This window comes from Myodes glareolus, chromosome 6, assembly GCF_982192425.1.
Source record: "Myodes glareolus chromosome 6, mMyoGla1.1, whole genome shotgun sequence".
NCBI lineage: Eukaryota > Metazoa > Chordata > Mammalia > Rodentia > Cricetidae > Myodes > Myodes glareolus.
This window is the reverse complement of record NC_142031.1, coordinates 13,798,944-13,820,498: the sequence shown is the minus strand read 5'-3', so window position 1 is coordinate 13,820,498 and position 21,555 is coordinate 13,798,944. Positions and strand designations below refer to the sequence as shown.

Below are 21,555 nucleotides of genomic sequence, written 5' to 3'. Positions count from 1 at the left end.
GAGGTTCCCCAGGGCAGTAGCTGTGCCCTTGGGACATACTCAGGCCTCCGTTGTCATCATCTCAAATTCCACAAGAGTCCTTCCAGAGCTCCTTGATCCACTGTGGTCCTTAGGAACCTTCAAACCTGAGTTTGCCCAGAGCGCCAGCCCTGGCGTCTTCCTCCGCTGGCTTCCCTGTCACCTACTGTTGTACACTCATTCTTTTGTCTTCTCTCTCACCCATTTATTTATTTATTTATTTATTTATTTATTTAGGTTTTTTTTTCCCCCAAGACAGGATTTTGCTGTGTAACAATTCTGGCCGTCCTGGAACTCATTTCGTTGACCAGGCTGGCCTCGAACTCACAGAAATCCACCTGCCTCTGCCTCCCAAGTGCTGGGATTAAAGGTGTGTGCCACCACTACCCAGCTTCTCTCTCACTTCTTAAAAGGCCACCGTTCATATTTGGTTAGAATCCCTGATACCCCCATCTCCTAAAGGACTCCAGATGTCACCTTCCTGGAGTTAGAACATCAGCATATGAATTTGGGGGAACATAAATACCCAGCAACCAATGCAAGCCAGTGTCCTCCCTGCCCTAAGTCTTGGTGAAGTCTCACAATTTCCAAACCATTTTCCCCTCACCAGGAAGCCATGCATGAGTCCCAAGAGATGACCTTCAGGAATTCCAGGCCTGGGGATCTTCTAGACGGAATCCCCTCTCCTACAGAGCCTGATTCCATCCTGTTAAGTTCCCAGTGACAGCAGGCAGGGAGGTGTGAAGTTCCTGTCCAGCTCTGCCTTTGGAGCAAAACCATCCTTCCATATAGGCTTGCCATCCACGCTGCAGAGCCCCATGCTCCCAAAGCTGATCACCCATCTGCAGAGGCATCAAGAATCCAGTAAGAATTCCAGGTCTAAACTGGGGGTGTGACTCAGTTGGTAAAGTACTTGCCTAGCATGGCCAAGGCTCTGCATTCAGTCCCCAGCATGGCATAAGCCAGGCATGATAACGCAGGCTCATAATTCAGCTTGTGGATGTAGATGTGGTAGAATCAAACGTTTGAGATTATCTTCACTTATATAGCAAAAACAGACCCTGTCTCAATAAATAAATAGATACGTAAATGAATAAGTGAACGAACAAATGAATGAATGAATCGGAGCCTAAGTCAAGTGCGGTGCTACATGACTAAAAAAGCCAGCACTGAGGAGGCTGAGGTAGGCGGATGATGGCATTGGGACCAGCCTGAGTGGAAGTATCCTATCGAACAAGAAAAAAATGTCCAGTCCTAAGACTGAAGGTTGAGTGGCAGAGTACTTGCCTAGAATAGCTGAGAGAGAGAGAGAGAGAGAGAGAGAGAGAGAGAGAGAGAGAGAGAATGGAGAAAGAGTGGAGAAAGAGACAGAGACAGAGAGATTTGGGGTTCCTAGTCTCCAACTTAGCAGGTGCAAGATTGGCCCAGGACTCTGTGCCCTTCACGGTCTCCTGCCACCAGCAGGTCACTGCATTACAGCTAGGCTGCCGGGATCCCCGGACCACACAGCCTGGGAGCCCTACCTCTCTGAGACTCTTTTGCTTAGGCCCCTGTCCCATCCAGCCGAGACTGCCCCTGACCCTCTGTCCTTTCTCCCTACAGTGCAGCCCCTGCAGGGGCCAAAACCTTCAGCCTGAAGCGCTCAGAAGGTGTAAAGGTGGAGGTGGTACGTGATGGGGAGGCCGAGGAGGTGGTCACCAACGGCAAGCAGCGCTGGGCCCTCTCGCCCAGCACCACATTGCGGCTCAGCATGGCCCAGGCCAGCACAGAGGCCAGCAGCGACAAGGTACCGTGGCCAGGAAGTCAATATCCAGGACTGAGGGAGCCCAGGGCCATGCTGGAGTCCTGAGAGGGAGGGCAGGGCATACTAGCCTGAGTCATAGAAACAGTGGGAGCCATAGAGTCCTTCCTAGTCCCTAGCAGCTACATCAGCAGAGTGAAAAAAAGGGGGAAGAAAATGCTGGGCGTGGAGCCACATACCTGTAACCCCAGCACTTAGGAGGTGGAGCAGGAGATTCAAGACCCGCTTTGGGCAGCATGGAACATATGAGACCCTGCCTCAAAAAGTGAAAACTAGAGACCAGAGAGGTGGCTCAGCAGTTAAGAGCACTGTCTGCTCTCCCAGAGGACCCTGGTTCAATTCCCAGCACCCATATGGTGGCTCACAACCATCTGTCATCCAGTTCGGGGGATCTGACACTCTCTTCTGGCCTCCAAAGGCACCAGGCCTGCGTGTGGTGCACACAGAAACACATACAGGCAAAACCCCATCCACATAAAGTAATCCTTTAATGGAAACGGGTGCCCAGTGGTTGTGTATCGAGCATGTGTGAAGCCCTGAGTTCAGGTCCTAGTACAGGAAGAGAGGAAGGAAGACCCAGATAGCTGAAGGAAGCATAAGCTGAGCCAGAGAGATTTCTGCCAGCTTGAATCCAGCCTTAGCTACTTAGGCCAGGCTAGCTCGAGCTACATGGTGAGAGAGTTTCAAAATGCACATACATTAAAGAGAAGCCAGGACGTGGGGTTCACATTTGTAATCTCAGCTCTTAAGAGTCAGAAGCAGCACTGTATTGAAGTTAGCCTGGGGCATATAGCGAGTCCTGGTTTTTTGTTTTGTTTTGAGTTTTGAAAGGGGGCTAACAATAACAAAAATAATAGCTTCTCAGAGTCGTATTGTGATTGGAGATTGTAGCCATAGCAACCCAGACCTGTCTGTAAAGTGGAGTGCCGAGCAGTCGGGGCAAAGTGCTTGGCCCAGGTGATGTAGCCAAAACCAGACAGTCTCCACACTGGGCTATTTCATGAACATTGCTCTAACCTGTTGCTGTGTTGGCACCAGGAACCATCCAAAGGATGGTGGGGCTTAGCTGGAGCTGGGCACACACCATAGTGGGTTCAGGAAGCAGGGAGGGGGAGGTAGCAGAGCACAGGTCAGGTAGGGGAGAGGAACCCCTTGTCCTGTTAGATTATCTGTTAGAGGTACCTCAGCAGCCCAGGGGTGCTTGTTGAAGGACCTGGCCCTGCATTTAGAGACAACTGGGAGGCAGGGTGTTATTTCTGGGTTTTGCTTGTTTTATTTTGTTTTTCACTGTAACCTGTGAGCTTCTGCCCTTATCTCTTGTTCCCACATGTGACTCCCCACCAAGGTCACAGTCAGCTACTATGAGGAGGAGGGCAGCGCCCCCATTGACCAAGCTGGGCTCTTCCTCACAGCCATTGGTGAGTTGGTGTTGGGGTGTGGGTGCCTTCACCTTGGAGGGCCTGGGAAAATTCATAGGGCGGGTTTCAGTGTGGGAGGCCAGCTCCTGGGGCCACTTCTAAGTAATGCCAGGTTTGGAGCGGTGCTTGGGTGCTCTGGGACTTTCAGAGGAGACAGAATCCTGTAGAGGGATGATGCCCTGGAATACCCTTCACAGACTCTGTGAGCTACAGAGAGAAAGAGAAAAGCCTGCCCCGCCCCCCTACACCCTCCAGGCTAGAGACTCCGGGAGCTCCCATTGTCCCTGACAGTCTTAACTACTCTGGGCACAGAGCTGTAGTCTGGGCTTCTTCTCATTCAGTCCATGCTCATTATTCGGTCCACAAAGGATGGTGTGGTATGGCCCAGAGAGGTTAGGAAACTCATTCACAGTCACACAGTAACAATGTGGCAAGTGGAAGCCCAGACTGGAAGCAATTCCCTGGCTTCTTTTCCTGCAGGGCTCTGCCCTGGGTGTCAGGGACACAGCAGGCTGAGCAGAGCAGAGGGAGGTGACCTTCTGAACACTCAGTTCCTGCTACAGAGGCCATCTCCTTCTATTTTATGTTGCTGGTGTTTTCATGCAAGAAGGAATCCAGAAGCTCATTCTGTCCAGGCAGCTGTGCTTGAACATGACAGGGTGGGAACCACCATCCTAATGGTGTCCCCACTCACTACACACCAAGCTGTGGCTAGGTCTACGCTGAGGGCTTTGATGAGAAGGAGCTAGAAGAGGAAGAGGAGGAGGAGGATAAACACAGGACACTCGTTGAGTAGCCACAGTATGCCAGGCTCCAGACCTGGATGCCTGCCCACCATGACTTCGATCTGTCCTTTCAGCTATAACAAGGATAGGCACCAGTAGTGTGCCCATTAAACAGATGGGGAAAATGAAGCTCTGAAAAAGGCAAAACAAAGTTGCCTGGGTTATACCTAGAAATGGTTATTAGGGCACCAAGTCACATTAGTTATCTCATTCTCTGAGGGTCATGAAACCTCCCCTAAGCACAGCGGGCTTCTCTGTGAGTCTCATGTGACCCTTCAGGGACTGGCAGACTCTCAGTGACAAAGCTATTGCTCGCTTCTCAGCCAGTCTCCCCAGGGCCTGGGTGCTGTCACCCTATCCCTCTCTCTGCACCAGGAATGAAAGGGCCTTGGAATGATGGGGGAAGAGGATGGGCTTGGGAGATGGTAGCCTGGCTCCCGCCAAGCTAAGCATGTGACTGAGCCATGTGTGCAAAAACACACAGCCCCCACCTGTCTCAGATGACTGCCCCCAGGAAACCCAATCCCGCAGAGCCAGGGATACCTGAAGACAAAGGCAGGGAGGGCAGCGGCCAGGGACCTGTCAAAGAAGGTGACCCATGCTGGAGCACCCTCAGGGTATGCACTGAAGAGAGGCAAGCAGCCAGGTGGTGGTGGCTCTCTCCTTTAATCCCAGCACTAGGGAGGCAGAGGCAGGCGGATCTCTGTGAGTTCAAGGCCAGCCTGGTCTACAGAGTGAGTTCCAGGATACCCAAAGCTACAGAGAAACCCTGTCTTGAAAAACTAAAAAAAGCAAAATGGGAGGCAGGCAGACAGAGAGAAGGTAAATGGAGGAGGTAGGTCAGACTTATCTGCCACCCGAGACTCAAGGCTGAGCTCGGGGCTCAGGATAGCTCAGGTTTGCCCTAGTGACACCTAAAAGCCTGAGGCAAAGAAGCTGTGGGTCCTGCTTGGCGTGTGCCAGCAGCTACTTAACTGCCAGGAGGGGTTGGGTCCCTTGTCCGTCCCAGAGACAACGAGGAGATGAGAGCTTGTCTGCAGGAGAGGGGAACCCACATCATTAAGTTAGCAGTTTGTCTTCAGCTGTCACCATCCACCTTGACATTAAAAGAAGGCAGCAGGCGAGCAAGATGGCTCAGCGGGTAACCTTAACAACCTGAGTGTGATCCCTAGCACCACAGTGGGAGAGAGGACCAGCACCCCAGAGTTGTCCCCTAGCCTCCCCACACCGCACCTCCAGACATGGCAAGCAGGAAGGGCTGGGTGTGGCAGCACACACGGCAGGTGCAGAAGGATCAGGGTTTCAGGGCCAGCCTCGGTTAAGTAGCAAATTTGAAGCCAGCCTGGACTTCATAAGACCCTATCTCAAAAAGATGTATAGAAATGAATTACATTTAAAAAGCAGAAAGGGAGGCTAGGTGGTGGTGGCACATACATTTAATCCCAGCACTAGGGAGGCAGACGCAGGCGGATGTCTGTGAGTTCAAGGCTAGCCTGGGACAGAGAGAGGTCCAGGACAGCCAAGGCTGTTACACAGAGAAACCCTGTCTTGAAAAGCACAAACAAACCAAGCAGAAAGGGAAGTAGGGCCTGGTGACATGTGCCTGTAATCCCTGCTGCTCTGAGGCTAAGGCAGGAGACTGTCTGGGCTGAGAAGAGAGTTCAAGGCCAGCCTAGACGGCTGGACTTGCCTAGATGACCCTGTCTTCAAACTAAAGGAAAAGGAAGAGGGTTTGGGCTAAAGCTCTGTGGCAGAGCCCCCAGACAGGGTATCCTTCAGAATAAAAGGCAGCCATTCACATTGTAAACACCAGGCACTATGAAGTCCCACCGTTCCGCTAGCAGGAACCAGTGGCCAACCCGTAGTCCTCCCATGGCCCACTCGTGGTCCATGTCCCACCTGACCTTCTCCTCCCTCAGCATCTCCACTATGAGTGATGAGAAGTATCACCTAAGAGGGGAAAACACCCCGAACACCCCTAGACCTGACCACACGGAAGCAGTTCTGACTGTACCTCACTCAGACTGTCCCAAGGCCACAGCGAACAGCAAGAGCCTCAGAACAGGCAGGAAGAGGCTGTGGCTTTGCCTCCTCTGTCCACCTCATGGTGATCTTACACCAGCTCCATCACCCTCGGGCTCAGTTTCTCCATCTACAAAAGGGTCCTTTTCTAGCATGGTGCCTCCAGGGAGTCAGGGGAGTGGCATGTGCAAAGGGCCTGTGCCAAGGCACAGCAGGTGCTAAGTGGAGGCTCCCTTCCCCTTTCTCTTACTCTCTGCCTGGAGGGACTTCATCCTGTACCATGGGAACAAACCTAAGGAGCCTCTGGCCAAATCAGACCCTAGATCTGTCTGACCCTGCTGTGTGGCCTTGACAAGTAGATCACCTTCTCTGGGCTCTACTTTTTCCCGGCTATAGAATGAGGATTTGGGTTAATCTCTAAGAACTTTTAAGACTCCAGTTAGGACTTTTCAGAGGAAAACAAAGATGGGGATAGAAAAGTGGGAGGGGACAGTCATCTCTCCTGCTGAGGTCCTAGCCCAGGGGCCTCAGCACTTTTCTCCCCTCAGGACCATGGGTAAATTCTCCATGTACCCTGAGCTCCTCCACAGGCCCAGCTCTGGAGCCCTCAGCATCCATGGCAGGTTCTCCTTCCTCTGCCTGCCCCCAAAGCCCTTCTTCACACTGCATCCCAAGCTCCTGGAACAAGTCAGCAGAAGGCCAGGCCAACACAGCCACAGTCCACAGGGCTGTCAGCCAGCCAAAATGCAGCCACAGCCTCTGTGTCTAGGTTCCCATGGCAAAGGCTTCAAACTCAATCCTAGTGACATTTCCCATGAATCTGCCCCACACCCCGGCACTGGCACCGGGGTGCCACCTGACACCTTGGGGCTATTCTGGGTAGCTGAGGCAGGACCCAGAGCCTCTGGGAAATGTCTGGAGTTCAGAGGCTGTGAAACAGGTGTGTTCCCCTCCCCCTGGGGAGGGCAGAAGGGCTGCTCCAGCCTCTCCTTTTTGGCCTGAGGACAGCACCCCATCAGAGCCAGGGAGCAGGTCCAGGGGAGGCTGGAGGGCAGCGGAGAAGTCAGTGGACTGTGGGGTCAGTAAGGTCCTGAGAGAACTGAGAAGTCCTGTGGAAGGTGGAGAGGAGGTGGCCAAGAGCGAGACCGCGAAAGCACAAATTTCATAATGGGAAGGTGGCAGAGCCTTCAGAGAGTAATAAATCAGGAGACAGGCTGGGTGTGGTGGCACACACCTTTAATCCCAGCACTCAGGAGGCAGAGGCAGGTGGATCTTCGTGAATTTGAAGGTAGCCTGGTCTACAGAGTGAGTTCCAGGACAGTCAGGGCTACATAGTGAGACCCTGTCTCAGAGAAAGAAAAAAAAAGGAAGGAGGGAGGGAGGAAGGAAGGAAGGGAGAGAGAAAGAGAGAGAGAGAGAGAGAGAGAGAGAGAAATCAGGAAGCAGCAAGAAGCCTGGTGTGACCTTAGGGGGGTGAGGAGAGTGTAGGGAGGGGATTGCTGCTGCCCTAAAGGATTCATGACTGATTTATCTCTTTGTGCCAAGTTAAGCACCACTCTGATAAAGATCTTAATGCTGGGGACAGAATTGCGGGGGCGGTGTGCTCACTGCCAGGGAGGTGTGTGCAGGACCTGCCCAGCGCTTATGAGTCTAGGGCTCAAGGGGCTGGAAAGGTGGCTCAGCAGGCAAGGGCGCTTACCACTAAGCGATAACCTAACTCTGGTCCTTGGGACCCACCTGTTAGGAGAGGCTCCAAACTCCTGAAAGTTGTCCTCTGGCTTCTGGGGGTGGGGGGGAGAGCATGTTGGGGGGTGTGTGTGTGCGTGTGCGCGTTTTAATTTAAAATGATTCAGACAGGCTTAATGGGACACATCTGCAATCCCAGTACTCAGAAGTACTGAGACAGGAGGATGGAGGGTCTGGGCAACATAGTCAGACCCTATCAGAAAGGGAAATAGAGGCTGGGAAGATGGCTCAGCAGTTTAGAGCACTGACTGTTCTTTCAGAGGATCCTGGTTTGATTCCCAGCACGCACATGATGGCCCACAACCATCTGTAACTCCAGATCCAGGAGATCCAATGCCTTGTGGCCTTCCCAGGCACCAGGCACAGACATACATTTAGGCAGAACAGCCGTACACATAACTTTAAACTTAGAAAAAGAAAAAGGAGGTGGGCGTGGTGGTGCACACCTTCAATTGCTGCTCTAGGAAACCAGAGAAACAGGCAAGTGGGGCTGAGCTTGAGTCCAGCCTGGTCTACATAGTGAGTTTCAGGCCACCCAGGGCACAAAAACAAGTAAAATGAAAGAGGGATAGAGGGAGGAAGGGAGAGAGTGAGGAAGGGAGGGAGGGAGGAAGTTAGAGAGGGAGAGCCTTCCTTCAGTATGGCCTGAAGTGCCTCATCATCTCCCATGATGCGCTGCATGGGAGACACAGGACACCCACCATAAGGAACTTCAATGTTCCCTTGTGGCCTAGAAATGAAGCCACGGGGCTCCAATGTGAGGATGTGGCTAGTGACCTTCAGGGGAGCCCATGTTGGGACTTTAAAGATGAGATTGGCTTTTGGACACTGTCCAGGTATGATGTCAACCTGGGTCAGCCAAGGGTCAACTGGATCAGTGAGGGGAGTAACACAGAGCACGTGTCTCGAGTCAGAGGACCACCCCGCACTCTAAGAACGTGGGTGTGTGCGGTGTCACCTCCCTGCTGGGTGGCCTCAGACTCCTTTTTTGGGTGGCAATGTGGGTCTCTTTCCTGGAGTTCTCAGAGGGTGAATAGCCCTGGAGAGCGTCAGCAGTTGGCAGAGTGCTGTGTTCATGGAGTGGGGCGTGGCAGCCTGGAAAGTTGGTGAAGTTGGGAGCCAAAATCAACATTGTCCCTGCACCTCGGTCTCTCACTGTGGTTAGAGGGCCTCCCTTCTACTCCGGGATCATCTGCCAGCTCCAGCCTCACTCATGAGCCACGTTGCTGACTGCTGAGTGGCTCTTCAAAGCCTGAATTTGTTCCTTTCTGAAATGGGTGTGATTGTATTTCTCTCCGGGGCCACAGGCTCCCAGAGAGGTCTACTGTGTATCACTCGCTCAGGGCCGAGTTACAGCAGGTACTCCAATGGGGCGCCTTGCATAGCCAACATCAGCGGGATGCCTTGTAGCGCAGGGCTAATGGAAGGTCCAGGAGGATGGGACACCGGAAAGTGCCTCTTCCCAGACCTCATGGTCTTCCCACTTCCTTCTGTACCCACAAAAGCCACAGTTTGGCCAGTGGGACTAGACCTGTGGACAAAAGAAGCCCTGAATATGACTCTGGAGCCTGCTGGGCTGATGCAACCAGGGATGGGTACCATCAGCACCCTCCCTGTGACAGGATCCTCCTTCCACCCAAAGAAGGTGTGCCCGCCAAAGTACTGACTGGGTGCCTTCTTTCCCACATGGCTTCCGCCATAGTTGAAGTCATAGTTATCATGAGACAAGCTCACTGGGGCAGCTCAAGGCCTGGAAGCATCACATCTCATGCTGGGTGTCCTCCCATGCCTCCCCAGCCACACCTCACCCTCCTCCCTCCATCTGCTAACTTGGGGAGGTTTTACCTCCCCAGGCTGTTAGACCACAACTGGAGACGTGAGAAAATGTTACTGGCATCTTGCAGGTGGTAGCCAGGATGCCACTAAATACCCACCCAGAACAGTCCCACACATGGATTCGTATGGCTCAGAAAGTGCCAGCTGTTTCCGTTGGCACAATTGCTAAACCAGAACGCCATGCTGGAGGTGAGGGGATAGGAGCTGGGAGAAGCTGTGGAACCTGCCCAGAGTCACACAGCTCATAACTGGAGAACCAGAGTTCCGACCTGTAGGAGTTTTCCTGTCCTGACCGCCTGCTCTCAAATAACCGACACAGAGGCTTAATATTATTTAGAAATGCTTGGCCGGTAGCTTAGCCTTGTTACTAGCTAGCTCTTACGCTTAAATTAACCCACATTTCTTATCTATGCTTCTACACGTGGCTCATGGCTTATTACCTCATTTTCTATGCATCCTGCTTCCTCAGCAGCTGGCTGGCATCTCCCCGACTCCACCCTTCTTCATCCCCATGTCCTCAGTTTGATTGTCCCACCTAACTTTATCCTGCCTTGCTATGGGCTAATCCGCTCTTTTATTAACCAATGAGAGTAATGCGTATTCACAGTGCACAGAAGACTTGTTCCACGGCACCAACCTAAGACCATCTCATGTTGAACCTTCTCTCTGCCCCACAGGCTCCACAGAGCCTTCCCATGAGAACTTCTGGAATGCCGAAGGTTCCCCCAAGAGAAAGGGTCTGCAGGGACCCTCCCCTGGTTGGCCTATCTGAAGCTGGCATCACAGGCTCCCTTAGGTGGACGGGAGCTAAAGACATGACTTCTTCTCAACAACAAAAACAAAATGAGGGGAGAGGGAAAAGAGAGAAAGCCAGAGACAGAAACACAGACAGACAGACAGACAGACAGACAGGCGGGCATATGTGTGTGCAGATGCTCCCGAGAAAGACCTGAAGAAGGAACTCGAAACACTGTAACCCCCCTAACTCTATTAATACACTTGTGACCTCGAGCATGTGACCTGAGTCTCTCACATATGTACAGTGAGGATTAGCGTACCACCCCTACCAAAGTTTTATGTGTTTGCTGAGATTCCCTGGAGGCGGTAGCATGTAAGCAGGAGATGATGACCTCAGCAAGGCCCTCTCCCAGCAGCCAAGTGAACGGTGGGGGGTGGGGGGACTGCCACATTTTCCACTGGGCTCCTCCAACCTCTCACTATCTGACTGGCTCTTCAGCTCACACTGGTCTCTTGCCTGCAGAGATCTCGCTGGATGTGGATGCAGACCGGGATGGCGAGGTGGAGAAGAACAACCCTAAGAAGGTTAGTGGCCTCCTGGGGTACAGCTGTCCTGACTCTGACATGGGAGGACCTCCAGGGCATTGCAAGAACTGCACGGTGCATTCAGGCAGAGCTGTGTACCAGAGCGGTCAGCTACCATCTCACAAGGCGGGAGGCTGAGGGTCAAAGCTGGATGCAGATGCCGCACAACAGGGAGGGAGCCCAGACAAGCCAGGCTCGCTGTAGGATCAGCTTCCCCGGCACGGGTCACAGAGCGGTCTGAAGAATCAATGCATCTGAGACAGAGGCTGCCCAGGAAAGGCATTTGTTCCTCTTAGGCCTCTTCTCTTAAAATTAGAGGGTCAGGGAGTTGTGGTAGCACACACCCTTAATCCCAGCACTGAGGAGGCAGAGGCGGGCCTGGTCTATGTAGAGAGTTCTAGGCCAGCCAAGGCTATTTGGTGAGACCCTGTATGAATAAAGTTAAAGGAGGCTGGGAGAGGTGGCATACACCTGTCATCTCACCATTCAGGGGGCAGAGCCAAGAGGGACGAGAGTTCATGGCCAACATGAACACAGCCTGTCTTTTAAAAAGTAAAGCGCTTTCTAGAGAGAGCTCTTAAAAACAGATTGTAGGTCTTGCCAATCCTGCACACAATCCTCAGGAGGCCGAGAATGTAGCTCAGTTGCTAAGAGTGCTTGCCTTGAGTGCAGGAAACGCTGGGTCTGATCCCCGGCATCATTCCCAGTGCAATCACGGCAAAGTCATCCAGTCCCTGTAAACCTGAATTAGTGAGAATTTCCATACCTGGGCCAGTGAACTTGCCACAATGTCTTTGCCCACTCTACAAATACCCTTTCATGTTCTCTAGTAGGGGTGGTACGTATCAGGATCCCAGCACTCAGGAGGTAGAGGCAGAAGGGTCAGGGGTTCAAGGCCATCCTTGCTATGTGGTGAATCAGAGGCCGGCCTGAGTTCTGTGAGACTCTGTCTCACAGAAATTTATACAAGAAATTTATCTTGTATATTCTAGTACCAAGTCAGGCCCAGGGAACAGCAAAACCTAGAGAGACAAAAGTTCAAGGAATAATGCTGTAGGTCACCATCCTATGACCTCAGTGCTCCCGGGAGAACATAGAAAGAAAGGACCATGTACAGAGCAGGGCAGCTGCCCTGGAGATCAGAAAGGCTCCTGCAAGGTGGGTCAGGTGCACTGAGTCTAGGAAGAGTGGTGGAGATGGTTGGGGAAGAGGGACCAGCATGGCAAAGATCTGGGAACTCCTAGAGTGCAGAGGACATTCGTGTGGCTGGGGCAGAGTGGATGAAGAGACCAGACGCAAAGGCCATGCGTCTCACCAGCCTCTGGAAGACCAGAGAATCCAGGCTTTATCTGAGTTGACAGCGAGGGCTTCAAACAGGGAAGCAGTGTGATCCAGCTGGAGTCTTCTCTGGGCCCTGTGGCCGCAGGACAGATAGCAGGGCAAGGTGGCGGCCCCCTTGGGAGCACTCAGAGCGTGTCTGGAATCAGTCACCTCAAGCCTGTCCTAGAATGCCAGTTCCTGCCACCATCTCTGCCAGGCATGGTCACCTCATACCAGGGCTGAGGCCCACATGCCCTATCCAGCCTTCCTGTCTCTCTGCTCTTGAACTTGGGTGATCATATGGGTCCTTCCTGGGCCCTTCGAGCCTTCCAGGTTCCTGCTGCTGTCCCAGTGGACAGGAACTACTCCTAACCATGGCTGTCCCTCAGAAAAGTGCCCTTGGATTGAACCAGGGAAGGCACTGACCTGAGTCCCTGCTGTTGCAGGCGTCCTGGACCTGGGGTCCTGACGGCCAGGGGGCCATTCTGCTGGTAAACTGTGACCGAGACACGCCCTGGCTGCCCACGGAGGACTGTAATGATGAAAAGGTCTACAGCAAGGAAGGTGCCTACGGGGCCACACTGCGGGGTGGTGGGAACATCTGTGTCCTGTCCCGAGCAGGGCGGCAGGTGAGGCAGGAAATAATGATTCAAATGGTTAGCGCTCAAAAACGTAAATACAGTTCAGCTGTATTTACGTGCATGGGTAGAGGAAAACCTGGAAGGGCCAGCAAGATGGCTCAGAAGGTAAAGGCACTTGGTCACCAAGCCAGATGACATGAATTCAATTCCTGGGACCCACGTGATAAAGAGAGAGAATAGACTCCTGCAAGCTGTTCCCTGACCTACACACACACACACACACACACACACACACACACACACACACACACACCATGGCATGCATACATATGTACAGACAGACACACTCACACATACACACACATACATGAGGCAGGCAGATCTCTGTAAGTGCAAGGTCAGCCTTGTCTACGTAGTGAGTTCCAGGCCAGCCTAGTCTACATATGAGAAAAAAAGACTAGAGAGAAGAAAATTCCCAAAGGGTTGACCAGTTCTCCCAGGCAGGAGACAAGCTCCTTTCCCTTAGTTTCTGGTTAGTTCCCATGATGCATGCATCCTGGTGGGAAAGGGTAAGAGCTGTGGTGAGTCCAGCTCCCTCGGGCCCTCCTCCTAACCCCCTTTATCTACCCACAGACCTCAAGGACATGTCTCAGATGATCCTACGAACCAAAGGTCCCGACCGCCTGCCCGCCGGGTACGAGATAGTCCTCTATATTTCCATGTCGGACTCGGACAAAGTGGGCGTGTTCTACGTGGAGAGTGAGTGACCGTCACGTCCCCCACCCACCCAAAGCCCTTGTGGCCACTGCCTTCTCTCTGCATAGGTGCCCCAGGCTGTGGGGCCCACAGAGTGAGTTACAGATACACATCTCTCCTCCCCCGAGGAGATTCAATGGCCTATGTCCACTTCTCTCCAGTGGCCAGGGGAGAAAGGGCCTTTGAAGTCAGAGTCCTGTTGCCTTCGTGATACCTGAGGCCAGATATACACTTCCTCCAGGTATTGTCTGGCACTTCTGACTTTCAAAGGTCCCTGGAGATGGTGCCACAGCTGCCCTTCTTCCTCCTGGAGGTGACAGGGTGTCCTAGATGCCACTATGTTGCTTGTGCCATAGAGCCACCTGGGTGCCAATACAGTAAACATAGCTGTCCCCTCACCCACTCTGCCCTGGAGGAGCCACCCCTGAGTGAGGAAGACATGTCAGAAAAAAGGTCCCAGGGAGCTTTAGCACAGAGACTGAGGTGCCTACTTGGTCCTGAGAGGCCTCTCTGGGGAGTGACATTAGAGATGAGACTCTAAGGAAACCATGAGAAGGAGCTGGGGAGGAGCTGGGGAGGGGCTGGGGAGGAGCTGGGGAGGGACTGGAGAGAGGCTGGGAGGAGCTGTGGAGGGGCTGTGGAGGGGTTGGGGAGGGGTTGGGCAGGATCTGGGAAGGGGCTGAGGAGGAGCTGGGGGGAGCTGGGGAGGAGCTGGGAAGGAGCTGGGGAGGGGCTAGGAGGAGCTGGAGAGGGGCTCGAGAGGGGCTGTGGAGGAGCTGGAGAGGAGATGGGGAGGAACAAGCTAAGGCGTGGGCACAGTGTACAGCAGGCTTGGAAGAGGGGACTGGGTTGATGCTTTAGAGAAGCAGAAAGACTAGGCCTGGGAAGGGGCTGTGCTTAGAGAGTCAGCCAACAAAGCTGGGAGGGTCAGAGCGAAGATGGGGTTTGCGTTTTACTCTTAGCACAGCGGAGGGTCACCCCAGGGGTTTTGTTTTTGTTTGTTTGTTGAGACCGAATTCCTGGTCTCTAACTCATTCTGTGGGGAAGGGAGGGTGACCTTGACCATGTGACCCTTCTGCAGCCACTGCCCAAGTGTTGAGATTACAGCCAAGCACCACCCTCATGCTCCAGAATGTGGTGCTGAGGACCAAACCAGAGTCTGGTACATGGTGGGCAGGCACTCTCTGCCTGAGCCACACCCCCAGCCCCAGAGGGTTGTGGGCAGAACTGTTCAAATCTTCTGCCCATACAAAGAGGCTTCTGTGAAGCATCTTGCAGTTTGTCAGGTGTTATGAGGCCTTCTGTCTGGAGGCCTGAGCCTTGGGCCACCCCGTGGGACCCATTCTGGACAGAACCACTGGAAACAGGCAGTCACTATGCAGGACCCTAACCTCCAGGAGGGACTTGGCTGGGACACTGGTGGACAGACCTAAGATGCTTCCTCTCTGGGCTCTGACAGATGGTTGAAGTCAGGCTGGCTCCGCTGCCCCAGGGGGCTGAGAAGCTGGTGTTTGCATGGTCCAGCTGAGAGTCTCCATGTGACAGGAGGGGACCAGGAAGACCCAATTGGGGCTTTGACCCAGCCTGGGCATTGACTTGTGGCTAATATCAACATCTGGGCGTTCTCTAGATGTTTCTTTATTTTGATAACTGGAGTATACCCAGACCTGGGTCCATTCTAACCTCTCCACTTCACTGGGTCCTGAGCAGACAAGAAAAAGCTCCTGCTGAGAGCGGGTAGAGAGTGTCCCCCTAGATATCTTAGCTGGGCCACCATCCCACAGGGAGGATGGCTCCTGGGTCTGCCTCCCCAGTCTGCAGGTGTCTTACTTGCATGTCCTGCTTATTCTAATAAGGTACTCTGGCAGAAACAACTTAGAAGAGAAAGGGCTTCCTTAATCCCACAGCTCCAGGTTACTGTCCATCATGGCAGGGAAGCCAGCTTGGCAGCTTGGCTCTTTTTCATTTCATTCCGTGCAGGGTCCAGTCCATGAAATGGTACCACCACATTAACTCACCTCAGTCAACCAGTTAAAAATAACCTTCACAGGCCAACCTGATCTGGACAGTTCCTCACTGAGACTTCCCTTCTCAAGTGAGTCTACATTCTATCAAACAGAAAATCTCACAGGAGAATACTCTGAGTCTCAAGGACCCAGCAAAAGGGACAGTTAATCTTATTCTTTGGTCCAATATCCTTTTCTTCCATATGAGCCTATGGGGGAATTCTGTCAGAATCTGAGTACCTTGTGTGTAATGTGTCATGTTGCTTCAGTGTCCTGACCTGTGTCCTAGGAGAGACAGTCCAGTTCCCCACAAGGTCAAGAGCCAGGCTCCGGAATCCCGGAGGGCCTTCTCTGTGGGGTGGCATGGACCGCAGTGGGGTCCCCACTGTCACACTGGCCCATGGAAAGCTCTGTACAACAGTAGCTATTTATTGATTGGAATTATATGAACTGGTGATTATTATGACATAAATCTTCAGTGCTCCTTGGAGGACCTAGAAACTTGCTTTCCAATCTCAAGTCTTCCTAGAACCCCCAAAACTGGGGACTCACCTTTTCCTCCAAGGACACAGTAAACAACGTGTCCCCATTTGTCCGGAACCTCCCTGATTTTTTAGCATGGAAGGTCTGTTATGCCAAGACACCCTTCCATCACAGGCAAGCCGAGACAGACAGTCACACTATTTGCAACTGGAAAGGTTGTGCCAAATCAGGCCATGTGCTGGGCATCCAGGGCAGATGACCGAAGCTCAGGAGAGGCCAGGGGGGGCTGGCAGGTCCAGCACAAGGCCACTCAATAGACATGCATCGTTGGTGTCTGCAGGGACAGCCAGCCATACCGAGGGTGGCAGGCTCTGCACCAAGCTAGGGACCGTGAACAGCGATGGGAGCTCTTTGAAACAAGGGCTGTGTTGTTTCCCGGTGAAATTCAATCCGCCTGGCGCTGGCACTAACTGCCAGAAAGCAGCAACAAATAGGGACACATTGTGAATCACAAGGCGTAGGCTTCAAGGGGAGGAGAAAGCCACCAGCTGCCAGCCACGGCACAGAACGCATCCTCCCACCAGACCCACCTCTGTCTGCCACATCCCCTCTGTCCCCAAGTTAGCAATTGAGTGACCTGATTGAGAGATCAACAGAGTTCACAGAAAGTTTGTAACTTGTCAAGTCTGGAAGATGCCTAGCCTAAGGTCCCTCTGAGTTGGGAAGACAAAAAGGTCACCTGTTCATGGTACCATTCATAATCAGGGTCCAGGTGAGCACCCTGTCCTAAAGCAGATGCTGTCTCAAGCCTGCATTTTGGGGTATATTGAACTTGACAGATTTTAGCGTTGTGGACTGGGAATGGTCCCAATTCATGTTCTAACCCTTGGGCAGCCGGTCACTAGCTGATGTACTGTCATTGAAAGCGCTAAACTGAGCCTGATTTGCCCTTCCAGCTTTGCAGGGCCTAAAGAAGCTGCTTGTGGAACTGTGTAGGGGCCTATCTCCAGGCCTTTGCCAATGCAAGTATCTCTTTCCCTCCGCATCCTCGCAGGCACCCTGCTGCCCCACAAGAGCATCTCAAAGTCACTTCCTTCTGCTCAGAAGTCTTCCCTGCCTCCCTGCCCTTCCCCTCCCTGAGTAACGGACAAGCTCTCCACCGTGACAGTGCCCTTAGATGCTCCCCACATCCGCTGTCTGATCACCACTGAGCATCACTTAGACATAGAGGCTGCCTTGTGGCCTTTGGCTTCCTGACGGTCTTTGCTCATGCTGGCCTAAGTAATTCAATTCATGAACTCTGAACCAGCCCTGAAATCCCCCATGGGCCTCTCCTACAGGTACTGATGGAAGTCATTGCTTCATTCAACAAACGTTTATTAAACATGACTATGTGCCAGACAGGCAGATGGCCTGGCAGAGCCGTCTCTCACCCTGGCAGCATGTATTCTGTACAGGCTGCGATGTGGAATGGACCCTGGCTTGCTCTCTAGGAATCTACAAAGGACTCCCGGAAGGGTTGAGGACGCCGGTCTTCCAGGCAGAGGGGAGAACACTGTAAAGGGTTGGCGGTTTCATGAGGCTGGAGCGCCTTCCTTCCCGCCCAAGATCCACACAGTGGAGCTTCCCCGATACAGAGGAAAATTTCTCAAACAAATGGCACACTCGTGTTTCATTCATACAAAAAGAATAGGAGCTTGGCATTTGGAATTAGATGTGACTTATTGGTCCTGCCCAGCCACCTCTGCTTTCTGAGTTCGTTTCCTCCTCTGTAAAATGGAACTAACACCTCCCTATTGCAATGCTAGCCATGCCATCCCATCTGCCCTCATTCCCCAGGCAGCTCGTTTTCCAGATGAGGAAGCCGGAAGCCAGCTGGCACACAATGTGCCCAGACTATGACAATGGCCAGTGTGCACCATCATGTGCCGTTTCTCATGGCGCATCTCTCTGTGTCTAAAGGACCAGTCACTCTGCCCGTTCCCCTCAGCTCCCTGACCTCCTGATGGGAGGGAGTTCTAACGTGGGTCCATCCCCTACAGACCCCTTCTTCGGCCAACGCTACATCCACATCCTGGGCCGGCAGAAGCTCTTCCACGTGGTGAAGTACACGGGTGGCTCCGCGGAGCTGCTGTTCTTCGTGGAAGGCCTCCGCTTCCCCGACGAGAGTTTCTCGGGCCTGGTTTCCATCCACGTCAGTCTGCTGGAGTATATGGCTGAGGTGAGAGCCACATGCCTCCCCTGTGCCCTGTGTAACAATACCCCTAGCCCAGACCTGGTAACTATGATGGGGCAAAGTGTGCGTGCAGGATAGGTGCAAGGCCTCTACAGGTGCTAGTTCCCCCATCTGAAAAGTAAGAATTATAGTAGCTTCTTTCCCCTGGGAATAAATTGGTACAGGCAAAAATACTTGGTATATGGAACTGGAGAGATGGCTCGGCAATTAAGAGCACTTGCTGCTCTTTCAGAAGTGTGAATTTCATTCCCCCAGCAACCACATGATTGGCACTGAGCTGCTCACAACTGCTTGTAACTCTGGCTCTAGGGGAATCTGATGCCCTCTTCTAGCCATCATGGGCATCACACACACACACACACACACACACACACACACACACAGAGAGAGAGAGAGAGAGAGAGAGAGAAACATAGACCTGTACATGCACATAGAAACAATACTTGGCACCGTTCTCAGCATACAGTAAGTGCCCAGTAAATGCACTGTCGTTGGTCTCACCCACCGAGAGGGAAGCGGGGACCACAGGTACCCCAATGTGGCTCACTGATGCTCCTCTTCTCTCCCACACCCAGGGCATCCCATTGACACCCATCTTCACAGACACTGTGACGTTCCGGATTGCACCGTGGATTATGACCCCCAACATCCTGCCTCCCGTCACAGTGTTTGTGTGCTGGTAAGGGGCAGGCATGGTCTGGTCTACAAGGCAGTGTGGCAGAGTGGCCAAGAGCTGGGCTTCAGGGTCCGACTGACTTAAATCCAATTCTGTCTCTGCCGCTTAGCAGCTATTTAACCTGCAGCAGTTCATGAGGTCTCTCTGTGCCTCGGTTTCCCTGAAATGCACAAACCACAGGCTTGCTGTGAGGGCTGAGATGATGCCTCTGCATTTATGCACTTATCCTGGCTCCGGCTGTATGTCACAAAGGCCATGTTTCTCCCTCCTCTTCCCACTCGGAGCCCTTACTGTGTGTGTCTAGTTTTTACTAAGTGTCTACTATGTGCTTGGTTGTCACATCAAGATGAGCAGGAAGGGGAAGAAGGATCCACATGTGTATGACTGACAGCTCCAGCGGGGCCCTCTGCCCACCATGCCCTTCATACCAGGATTTCCCATACCCCAGACACAGCATGCCCTTCATACCAGGATTTCCCATACCCCAGACACAGCATGCCCTTCATACCAGGATTTCCCATACCCCAGACACAGCACTTTCTAAATTCTGGGGAACCAGAGAGCATGTGGGGGGTCATAGGTCCCTTCCTTGTCTTATCTATCTGCGTGACTTTGACAAAAACTGTGTAAGCGGGTGGGGTTATGTGGCCCTACGGCCCCAGTGACCTTTACAAAGTAACTATGGACACAGATGGGGCTTCATCACCACAACTCAGTCCAGAGTGACAGCAGCTGCCACCACCCAAGATGGGTGGCACTTGTGTGTCCCCCACACCCCCCCACTCTTCCTTTTGGCCTCTTCCTATACTCCTCAGCATGAAGGACAATTACCTGTTCCTGAAAGAGGTGAAGAACCTGGTGGAGAAAACCAACTGCGAACTGAAAGTTTGTTTTCAGTATATGAACCGTGGAGACCGCTGGATCCAGGTGAGAGGGGCCTGGCTGGGCCAAGGGGAAGGATGCAGCAAAGACTCTGGCCCAAAGAGGCTTGCTGTGAACACCCTGGTACCCAGCTACCTATGTGTGTGTGGATTCCGCTGTCTGCTCGTGTGCATAGAGACTTGGGAGAACAAGTGTGGCTTCTAGTGGCAGCCTAGACTTAAATAATCTGTATCCATCCTTGGGGGCTGGTGATGACCTCACGGGGAGAACTCCGGCAGTTTAAAAGAATAAGGTCAGCCTGTGACTGAAGACACAGAATACTCTTGAGCTGTTTCTTGGAAGGAAAAATATTTAAGATATAGCGATTTATGTTTTCTTAAATGAGGTCAGTATCACTAAGAGATCATTGTGTGCCTTTTGCTATGGGCAGAGGCAGTCTGTGGAAAGATGCCCCTGCCATCATTTGCTTCTTACCAGGAGAGTTGGGGCCAGAGGCAGACTGTGGATGAGACACACTTCCCAAGCCAAGCTCTTTTGTGTTCATTTTGTGTTAGATCTTCTTATTGTGTTGATTTATTGGGGTGGTGCACACACCAAAGCCCACGTATGGAGGAGGTCAGGGGGCAGCTTGAAGCAGTTGGCTCTCTCCTTCTATCATGTGAGTCCTGGGAATCAAACTCAGGTCGTCAGGTTTGTCAGGAAGTTCCTTTACCTGCTGAGCCATCCCACTGGCTCTGCTTTTGTTTGGATTTTGGGGTCAGGTTCTCACTTTGTAGCCCAGGCTGGCCTTATACTCTCAAGCTCCTGGCCTCTGCCTTCTGAGTGCTGGTTACAGGTGCACACGGTCACGCCTAGTTTGCTTGTGTTTTTTATGTTTGTTGGTTCTGTACCAAGGTCTCCCACATCCCTGGCTGGCCTTGAACTCACTGTGTCATAGAGAATGACCTTGAAATTCTTATCCTCCTCCTCCAGTCACCTCCCAGGTGCTAGGATTACATGATTACATAAGCATGTGCCACCCTGCTCAGTGTATGTATCCCTGGGGCTCGAACCCAGGACTTGGTGATATACGTAGCCAGCACTCTACCATCTGGGTTATATCCCCAGCCCCTTGTGCTTGAGTTTTTTAAATGAGGATCTCAATATGTAGCCCAGGCTGACCTCATATTCTCTAGCCTGCTCTTCTGCCCCCACATCCAGCTGGGATTACTGCCCCATCCATCCTGCTCCGGACACCCCTGGGTACCACTACAGCTGAACGCCCTCCTTGTTCTCCTCCACAGGATGAAATTGAGTTTGGCTACATTGAGGCACCCCACAAAGGCTTCCCGGTGGTGCTAGACTCCCCTCGAGATGGAAACCTGAAGGACTTCCCCATTAAGCAGCTCCTGGTAAGATGCTGGGGGCCACCTGGGGGGGGGTGACAGTGGGGACTCTTAGAGGACAACATAGTTAAGAAATATGGGGCACCCCAAAATAACTGTAGTCTTCCATGCAGAGCCTCTGTTTTCTTATCTGCAAGATGGGCCCATAGGCCCTGAGGTCCAATGCAGTCTCTAAACTGGGAGAGTTGACTTGTGGGAAATGAGAACCATGGGAGGCAGAGCAAGGCCCAGGCCCGGAGGTCTTGACCCCTGCCGCTGCCCCAACCTTCCAACTTGTAGTT

At 52.6% G+C, this 21,555-nt stretch overlaps 1 protein-coding gene across 1 annotated transcript in view; it reads left to right on the top strand.

The window, feature by feature from the left end:
* Padi2 (peptidyl arginine deiminase 2) overlaps nucleotides 1-21,555 on the top strand; it is a 43,230-nt gene that overhangs the window by 9,317 nt on the left and 12,358 nt on the right. Inside the window, exons 2-10 of the mRNA XM_087906951.1 lie at nucleotides 1,621-1,804; nucleotides 3,165-3,237; nucleotides 10,888-10,949; nucleotides 12,716-12,833; nucleotides 13,484-13,609; nucleotides 18,138-18,316; nucleotides 18,907-19,010; nucleotides 19,823-19,934; nucleotides 21,173-21,280. Of these exons, the coding sequence (XP_087763077.1) occupies nucleotides 1,621-1,804; nucleotides 3,165-3,237; nucleotides 10,888-10,949; nucleotides 12,716-12,833; nucleotides 13,484-13,609; nucleotides 18,138-18,316; nucleotides 18,907-19,010; nucleotides 19,823-19,934; nucleotides 21,173-21,280 (1,066 nt within the window). The remainder of the gene's footprint in view (nucleotides 1-1,620; nucleotides 1,805-3,164; nucleotides 3,238-10,887; nucleotides 10,950-12,715; nucleotides 12,834-13,483; nucleotides 13,610-18,137; nucleotides 18,317-18,906; nucleotides 19,011-19,822; nucleotides 19,935-21,172; nucleotides 21,281-21,555) is intronic.